The sequence below is a fragment of the Triticum aestivum genome, chromosome 2D (assembly GCF_018294505.1).
Source record: "Triticum aestivum cultivar Chinese Spring chromosome 2D, IWGSC CS RefSeq v2.1, whole genome shotgun sequence".
Classification (NCBI taxonomy): Eukaryota; Viridiplantae; Streptophyta; class Magnoliopsida; order Poales; family Poaceae; genus Triticum; species Triticum aestivum.
In genome coordinates this window covers 21,609,780-21,618,853 of record NC_057799.1, presented here as the reverse complement: position 1 = coordinate 21,618,853, position 9,074 = coordinate 21,609,780, and the positions used below count along the sequence as shown (strand labels likewise).

Below are 9,074 nucleotides of genomic sequence, written 5' to 3'. Positions count from 1 at the left end.
TTGCAATCAATTTCTCCACGGGGAAAGATGAGAGAGGGAATTGGGGCAAAAAAAAGCAGCAATATCCCAGACCCAGTTCAGACACCAACCAAACAAACTCTAGTCTAGAGTGGGCCAGTTCACTGAACCCACTGCAGATTTATTTTTACAAAATTTTCTGGAACAACACAAGGTTTTGATTTCTGAACATGATTTTGCTCACAGTTTCATCAGTTTTTGGGAGATGTCTAATCTATGTATATGTTCCGTAGATTCCTATATGCACATCCATTTGGTCATGTCCATCACAAGGAGTTTTGGGGTTCTCTGCTTTCTCCGTGCTATCATTTTTCCGTAACCATGACCTTTTTCAGGTGAACTTTGTTCTGGTGCATATGTTACATTAAACTTGCTAGCATGGTTGTGCATTGGAAGACTAATTAATTTACTTTGGTCAGTTGTTTGGGCGCCCCGAGTCCTTCGCTGTCAAGGGTCATTTGCAGTCATTTGTAGACAAGGTACCGTGACCCATCAGCCTCAACAGAGTTGGCATCTTTGTATAAATTGGAATAGATCATTGGTACATGATATTATTGAATACTTTTAATCCGGTGATTGAAGAATGCAATCATTGCACACTCGCAGGTAAGAGTGGAATTGGAAAGCATGGGCTGTCGAATTAAAACCAGTTGTGCTGTGAAATCTGTTTTATGTCATGACACAGGTAATGTGTTTGCTTCGTACGAATGGTGATCAGGGTGTGTGGTTCTTGAGTAGTGTTGTTCCATCTATGATTTAGTTTTGTACTTTGAGGACGTGTTTATGTTTATACTTGACTAGACAAATGATTTCTCTTCTTATTAATTACTCCCTCTATATCAAAATATAAGATGCTTTTTGACACTATTATATTTTGATACCGAGCGAGTATTATTTATGCACTAGATGACACATTGTTACATTGCTCGCAGCTGGCTATAGAGTCCAAGAAGGGGATGGTTCAGAAGAAATTTACGACAAGGTCGTACTGGCGATTCATCCACCAGCTGCTCTCAAAATTCTAGGAACTGAAGCTACACACGAGGAATTGAGAATTCTTGGTGCTTTTCAGTATGTCTACAGGTAGTGCCTACCTTGCATTAGATAATGAATAACAGATTTTAGTGTGATCAATATCGTTTAACTGTCGGAAGAACTTATGTTGCAGTGATATATACCTCCACTGTGATAAAAGTTTGATGCCACAAAATTTATCAGCATGGAGCGCCTGGAACTTTCTGGGGGAAACAAGTAGGGTTGTGTTTGTTACGTACTGGCTAAACCTGATTCAGGTAAATGCTTTGATTTTCATATGCATGATAAACTTATAATACATAAACTTAAATGATGGCATATACATAGATGGGTTGCTAACTTTGGCTTATTTGCTTTATCTGGCCTTTCTAGAACATTGAATGTGCTAAGCCTTTCCTCGTGACAATCAACCCCCCTCGTGTTCCGGATCATGTACTACTTAAATGGTGTGCGAGCCATCTTGTTCCGTCTATGGCTTCTGTGAAGGCATCTATCCAGCTTGATCAGATCCAGGGAACGAGAGGGATATGGTTCTCTGATGCATATCAAGGTAACCTCTTAGTATCTAAATAAGAAGACATTTCTTCTAAAACTATTGTCAGTTAGGGTTGAAATGAGCCAAATGAAAATTATGTCCTAATTGTCTCGTCTGCCTTGAATCACAGGTCATGGTTTCCACGAACAAGGGCTCAAGGTATTTTCATGCGTATCCGGTCTTTCTGCACCTTTCGAAATCACCTGTCTTGTGTAGTGAGCCATACACTGTTCTGTGCTAAAGTTTCTAGGCGCCAAGCTGGAGATACCATTAAGGGTCTGAGGGATTAGTGGGACACAAGGATGGGCTTTGATTAGATCTTCACTAGTTTATTATTCCAATTGCAGTATTGCTTAATGCTAATGTACATGCCAAGTTGATGACCTCCATAGCTCTTAGAAATTTGTTTCAAACATATTGAATGATACCTCAGTCTACCGGCAACTAGTCCGGTCTTTCGTAGCATTAATCAGCTTAAGGCCCGGACTACGTGACTCGTGGCTGGGTCTACTAACCTGTCATGTATATTTTAGTTTCAGTTGCATAACTAGCCGGGATTTTTCATGGAATAGTTATGTAAGGTCTGTTTGTGTGGGACATGTCTAATTGGTGCAGGCTGGTAAAGCAGCAGCGCAGGGTGTGCTTGGAAAGGAAGTTGACCATGTGGTGAACCCAAAGCAGATGGTCCCATCATGGACTGAGGCTGGGGCACGCCTTCTGGTAGCAAGATTTCTTAACCGATCCATATCCATCGGTAACTTGATGTCAGTTCTTGCATCAAGCCCTATGCTAGTTATGCCACATCTAATTATCTTGATTTCTTACCTTTATAGTTGTCTTTCAGATTGCTCGAAGATGGAGGCAGCATGCTGAGTTTCGGTGATGCTAGTGGCAAACAACATGTAAAATCTGTCCTGCGAGTTCATGACCCAATGTTCTATTGGAAGGTCTGTGAATACACATGCATTTTTGGATATATGATGCGTGCATACATTTTATTGCTATTTTTTTACATGAACTTTTATTGCTATTGTGCTCCATTCCAATTGCTCGATACAATTTTCTCATCGGGAAGGCAACTATCTTAGGTCGCAACAGAATCAGACCTCGGCTTGGCAGATGCCTACATTAACGGCTGGTGCTCTTTTGTGGATAAGAAAGAAGGCCTTCTGAATCTTTTCCTGGTAAAACTATATCATAGTCCAGGTTGGGCTATATCTCCTCATATTTTTTTCCTCAGATTAAATCTGGGATTCATTTCTGTACAGATTTTTATAGCTAACAGAGATGCACCAAACAGCAGTAGCAGCGTTGTCAGCAAAAGGTTTCAAAACCTTCGATTCTCCACTATGCTCCTTTGACCAAAGTGAAGACCTGTACTAAGCGGTAACTAATCATGTATATAACTATATTGTTGGCAGGGGTTGGTGGACACCTATGCTTCTAACCGCCGGGCTGGCATCTGCTAAATATTTTTTGCGCCACACCTCTAGGAAGAACTCTGTAACACAAACTCGTCGAAATATCTCACAACACTATGATCTGGTCAGTACATGTGTTTCTTCGTTTTAGTCATTACACTAGTGTAACCAGTTTCTTTGGCACAATTGGTAATATGAGAGCTACTGCAGATGCTATTGATTTTTTTGAATCGTCAATTCTATATGTCTGTACCGAACCTTTTATGTATATATTTCTGTGATCCATCATGCATTGCCGTAAATCAGTATTAACTCAGTACTAACAATTAATTTCCTGTCGTATATTTGCGTTCAGAGTAATGATTTCTTCTCGCTTTTTCTGGACAAAACGATGACATATTCTTGTGGAATTTTCAAGGTTTGCCAATCTTGTGGTTTGGTGCTTCAGTTTGTAAACAAAGTTCAGTAATGTTGTTAATATAATACTACAATTAATTTTGCAGAGGGAGGATGAAAGCTTAGAAGCATCCCAGATACGTAAACTGAACCTTCTAATTTACAAGGTAATACAATCATACCTCTAGACATAATTGACAAGGTAATTACCAGTTAGTTAGAAGGTGTTTCCCTGGTCTGATGGTGTTTCAATCTTGCTTTTTCTTTAATCAAAGGCTAAAGTTGAGAGGGATCATCATGTCCTTGAGATCGGCAGCGGCTGGGGCGGCTTAGCAATACAAGTGGTCAAGCAAACTGGCTGCAAATACACTGGAATAACTTTGTCAGAGGAGCAGCTTAAATATGCTCAGGGAAAAGTGAAGGAAGCTGGCTTAGAGGTTAGCCATGTGTAGTCTGAATAGAGGAAGATCAAGAATTCTATCGATTTAGTGTATTAGCAAATTTATATTTGAAGTAGTATAGTTCATTAAATTCATATCATTTGAGAAAAAAAGGATATCTTGTTTGACATTAGTCAACAAGCATTTTCATATATTTCAAAAGGTACAGTTCCATGTTCTAATCTTGTTTAGTTAAGATAACCATAAGAACATTTTGAGAGGAAATGTCAAAATGAATTTCGATCCAAAAATTTAATGTTGATACTTCACCCTCCTCTTTGCTTTTCTTTGTACACCATACAATTGTAATCGAGAACCGAGCAGTGCACGGTTAGCTCTAGCAATCACCTGTGAGCTCGCACAGCCGCGTTCGAGACGCAGCCTCCGCAGGTGACTCACTTCTACCTAAACAACATAAAGTTAATGGAGGGAATTTTACCCTTTTACCAGGTTTTTTTACAAATGTAATTAAACTAATATGTTGATTGAATCGGATTATATTTACTCCCTTTTGTGTTGAATTTTTATCTAATAGAGCATTATTGTCTAATCAAGTCAACTTTTGTTATAGATTTGGGCCTGCTAGGTATGTGAGTAGAACATTATGCATCAGAACGGTGAAATTTTACCTGACAACTGTACTATTTGTTTCTCACTAATTCTCAGGATCACATAACTTTCCTGCTGTGTGACTATCGTCAAATACCAGCTCGCAAATATGACAGAATCATAAGCTGGTAAGTATACTACTGATATGATCTTGTATATATGTCCATGTATGTGCGGGTGGTAGCAAATTATGTATCCCTCTTCTGTATATCAGTGAGATGATCGAACATGTTGGTCATGAATACTTGGACGCATTTTTTACCTGCTGTGAGTCTCACTTGGCTCAAGATGGCATTTTTGTCCTACAGGTCTGATGCTAAACTTAACTGTTTAACAGCAATAATGCAGAAAAATTCATTGAAAATTTCTACCAATATGAGGAGGTTGTTGGGTCTAATTCCCAACATACCTTAACCTTATGCACTCTTGAACTAACTTTTTATCTCCATATGTACACGTATGGGTCCATTCAGGCCATCACAATGCCGGACGAACTCTATGAGGAATACATTAGAAGCCCAGGCTTTATAAAAGAATACATCTTCCCTGGGGGTTCACTTCCTTCTTTATCCCGGATAACATCTGTGTCCGCCTCTGCTAGGCTCTGGTATGTTTAACATCAGTCAGGTCGATGCTTAACTCAATACTAATGCGTGGATCAATCTCCATTGACACTCGATGCACAATGAGTGCAGCATAGAGCACCTTGAAAATATTAATGGTGACCAGTATTACTTGACTCTGAGGAGCTGGAGGGACAACCTAATGGCCAACAAAGAGTAAGTACCACTATGCATGCATTGACCTTGTAAATGCATAGTGTTGTCGTAGTATTACTCCTAATTTCCCTCCCTCCCTCTGCAGTGAAATTTTGGCACTCGGCTTTGATGACAAGTTCATCCGTGTATGGGAGTACTACTTCATATACTGTGCGGCGGGATTCAGAACACGAATACTTGGAGATTACCAGGTATGTGGACCTATTATATTCTGTGTATATGTGTGTATATGTAGAGGACTTCATATTTTTTTACTCTATGTATTCACCGGGATGTCGCACTTCCTATGTGTATCCACTCCATGTAGGTTGTGTTTTCTCGTCCGGGCAACAATAAGCTGGCCCTCGATTGAGAACTGATCCTTGATCCTCTTGACTCAGCTACCAAGCTATGTGTATCTAGCGCTCATCTTAATCCTTGATCCTTGATCTTGTCAGTTCTTCCAAGGTTTGCAGCTGGGCTCCCGGTGGCCTAAGAGTGGTTTTTATCTGTGTTGCTTTAATGGTTCATGTTTGGTTTGTACGGGCAGTGTATTCTGCTCATGTATCTTTTGATGCAAAAATTTCAGTTATTTCCAAAATAGTAGTGTAGTATTGTTGATCCAGAATCCTATGAGAAAGAGTTAGTTCACCTGTTTTAGCTGTTACCAGATACAATTTCTTTACCATACTTTTAGCATTGATCCCCTTTCTTCTACCATGTACCTTTTTCTAGAGGTTATAGGAGACATTGATTATGCTATTGTGCATGATTCCTCAACATGTTATCCAGTTGTTTTGTTCATAATGAAGGTACACTTGCAGCGGAATCAAGAGCTTTTCTAGAAACATAATTCAAGCCACATGACAAATTGTTTACATAATCATCCAATATGAAAGATCATGGTTAGGAAAATAGCATTATGGTTCACGCCCCAACATGGATAATAACCTACATCCCGCCACGAGAGTATATTGATACGAGGGATTATGAAGAATAAGAACTGGATTCCATCTACAAAGCTAAGTATTGTGAGAATAGCAATCTAAATGGCCTCTTTCTTTGGCGGGGTGTCCAAGCCCATTTATAGAGAGATCTTATTCGACAACAAGTGTTCAGCCTTTGGAATTATATGATATGATCTAGTCTCCCACCCAACTAAGTCATTATCTTCTAGTTACTATTGGAACCCGTAATTAGCGCATCCATCGATATCTCTCCCAAATACCTACCTGCATCCATCCATATCTCTCCTGAGTACCTACCTTGCCATGACTTGGTGTGGGCCCTGGGGGACTCTAAGCATTTGTAGGTTGACATGGTCTATCTATACCCATGAGTATCCACCTATGAGTTTAATGCTATTCACAGACAAATGTAAATAATGTCACGGGTGGTTCAATTGCCTGAGATATCGCCGTCATATATGCATGATGAGAAACCCTAACCTCGCCATCCCAATGAGCTGGCAGGAATCTATGCCGGAGCTCCATCAAATTCATGCCGATGGAAGAACTTGAGGAGGACTGGAGCCCGGAACACAAACTCAAAGAAGAAGAGCCGTCCCTGCGAGGACTAAAACCCTAACCTATCTACTAGCCGGAGTCGAGGCACTGAAGATACTTTCGCATATGGATTATTCCACAAGTAATAAATCATTCTACCCTTTGTTTGCACAACAGTCCTAAGAGATAAGTGAAAAAAGGGAAAATGGATGGATTAGATATATTTTTCAACAATGGGGAGGGACCCGAACTCTCATAGACCTGACATTAAAAATTCAAAATTGATACATCACATTGCAAGGAAGGAGCCCCAAAGAAACAAAATAATTTACAAACACATTCTTCCTTTTTGCATACAGGGCCCATATATTATATAAGAAAGACAATCTGGTCCGGAAACTTATACAGAGCTCGTCGGAGACACAATACCCACCATCTTCCACACCCCATAGCTCACCATTGAAAAAAATGGAAATCCGCTATAGGTTGAAGAAGGCGGCGAAGAGGGTATGCACCATGCCGTCATGACACCAGCAATCCACCTTAGCCTCCCTGGAGCCAGATCGGAGACATCTACAATGTGGATCCTCTATTCTAGCCACTGAGGTCTATGTTGCGCATCTGGAGAGATGAAGATGACCACTACCAGTACCAGCTTTTGTATCCCTCGGATCTCCATTTTCACTAATGCATGAACGGTTATAGCCACCTGATTAACATTGGCAGGCATTGTGAAGCTCGTAAGTGTTAACATTTACCAGTGATGTAATACCTTGATCCGCTGTAGTATCAATTACCCGTGACTGACAAATAGTGTGCCCATCACTCGTACAACTTGTATAGGCCTAGTTCGAGGCGTACAGAAGACTTTCACTTTGTTTGGTACCATGGACTCCCAAACGTGGTAGTAGCCTTAATCCTAAAACTCTTCTTGCATGAGTAGGCAGTAAGCATGTTTGGAGGAGAATGGCAGTCCCCTAAGCAAAACCGTTCATCCGACACATCCTCAAACTTGAAATCTTGCAGTAAAAATACCACAGCATGCAACTCGACAGATGCTATAGAGGTTTGGCAATTCCACAAGTTAGCGACTACATGGTTTCGCATGACAACGGAAACTCGAATGTGAGGCTCAATCGAATGGGTGTAAAGGTCGGGAAAGGCTTGAGCAAGTGAAAACTGGTGGAGGAAGGTATCTGAACTAGAAAAAGGTGAGACACCATTTTTAGTTAAGACAAAGGAAATTTGTCCATAGGCAACATCATGTGAAGCAATCGGTTAGGATGTGATCACCAAGCATTCTTCGTCAACAAGTTCTCTAGGATACCCCCACACTGCATATAAGGGGATTTAATGTTAGCAAGCCCGAGCGCGACAACCAACTACCACCCGATGCAGAAGAACGATCAGGACAAAACGCCTGCCCACATACAACTATGCGACGAGTAACGGGCTGAAGCCATGTAATCATGAGAAGGTCGACACACGCTACCTGATGACAGCCAACTTCTCAACCACAGCTTCTTTTGAAATCAGATGAGCCAGAAATAGAACGCTCAATAATTCGGTAAGAAATCCTTCCACCATCTGTTCGGTAGTGCATCTCTAGAGCGAACTCAGTACAACCAATATATCACATCAGACTTGGGAAGTTGAACGACCGACAACATATCCCACTATATCTCTAGTCACAGATACCTATCATGGAATGCTAATTTTCCCGATGCCTCCTAACCCCACAAAGTCTTATTTTTTTTGCTATGAACATTGGATACCATGCTAGCATCATTCAAAAAGTGTCGTATATATACTGATATGTCATATGCATTGCATCCCACAGCTTTAAATAACAGTAATATGTGTGCTCATGTGGTGCGACAAACTTGCCAGCCTAATGTCGTCGTAGTAGCACATGGTCAATATGGTACTGGTGGAGTAAAGTGCATGTGCAGATGTGCTCATTGGCATAGGTCTTAGAAGAAATTTGACACAAAACATTGGTAGAAAGCTATTTTCTAAAGGTCCGCGTGTAATCACATCTACTGAAATTCAAGATTTGTGCGTATGCGGGTGTGCGTTTGTGTGGGAGACCCAAGCGTGAACTAATCTGCGAATGAGCAGAAAAGACAACAAGCAACAATCTCAACATTCAGGCAGATTGGCGCAAAGATGAAATACTCATAAGTAGGGCCATCCACCAAGTCAAAAGGTTGCAAATTTTGCTTTTTTACATTTTAGAAAGCATGATTTCTTTTATTTATTCTTAAAATGATATATCAGTGGTAAAGTAGTGGGTAAAGTAAATCAAATGATACTCGCAAAAGGACCCCTCCCCTCTCCCCTCCCGCGTCGCCCCC

General features: G+C 40.6%; 1 protein-coding gene across 2 annotated transcripts in view; it reads left to right on the top strand.

Moving 5' to 3' along the window:
* LOC123051189 (cyclopropane-fatty-acyl-phospholipid synthase) overlaps nucleotides 1–5,924 on the top strand; it is an 11,822-nt gene extending 5,898 nt beyond the window's left edge. The window contains exons 1-22 of one of the 2 annotated variants that reach the window (XM_044473996.1): nucleotides 7–172; nucleotides 252–353; nucleotides 438–497; nucleotides 625–703; nucleotides 951–1,101; nucleotides 1,187–1,310; nucleotides 1,426–1,603; nucleotides 1,719–1,747; nucleotides 2,204–2,352; nucleotides 2,433–2,535; nucleotides 2,677–2,772; nucleotides 2,857–2,912; nucleotides 3,010–3,133; nucleotides 3,365–3,427; nucleotides 3,513–3,572; nucleotides 3,681–3,842; nucleotides 4,512–4,582; nucleotides 4,669–4,762; nucleotides 4,928–5,061; nucleotides 5,150–5,233; nucleotides 5,319–5,424; nucleotides 5,541–5,924. In XM_044473996.1, coding sequence (XP_044329931.1) covers nucleotides 646–703; nucleotides 951–1,101; nucleotides 1,187–1,310; nucleotides 1,426–1,603; nucleotides 1,719–1,747; nucleotides 2,204–2,352; nucleotides 2,433–2,535; nucleotides 2,677–2,772; nucleotides 2,857–2,912; nucleotides 3,010–3,133; nucleotides 3,365–3,427; nucleotides 3,513–3,572; nucleotides 3,681–3,842; nucleotides 4,512–4,582; nucleotides 4,669–4,762; nucleotides 4,928–5,061; nucleotides 5,150–5,233; nucleotides 5,319–5,424; nucleotides 5,541–5,585 — 1,887 coding nt within the window. In that variant the 5' untranslated portion in view covers nucleotides 7–172; nucleotides 252–353; nucleotides 438–497; nucleotides 625–645 and the 3' untranslated portion in view covers nucleotides 5,586–5,924. Of the gene's footprint in view, nucleotides 1–6; nucleotides 173–251; nucleotides 354–437; nucleotides 498–624; nucleotides 704–950; nucleotides 1,102–1,186; nucleotides 1,311–1,425; nucleotides 1,604–1,718; nucleotides 1,748–2,203; nucleotides 2,353–2,432; nucleotides 2,536–2,676; nucleotides 2,773–2,856; nucleotides 2,913–3,009; nucleotides 3,134–3,364; nucleotides 3,428–3,512; nucleotides 3,573–3,680; nucleotides 3,843–4,511; nucleotides 4,583–4,668; nucleotides 4,763–4,927; nucleotides 5,062–5,149; nucleotides 5,234–5,318; nucleotides 5,425–5,540 lie in introns of those variants that run through there. The other variant, XM_044473995.1, reaches the window with a different exon arrangement.
* Nucleotides 5,925–9,074: the final 3,150 nt, after the last annotated feature.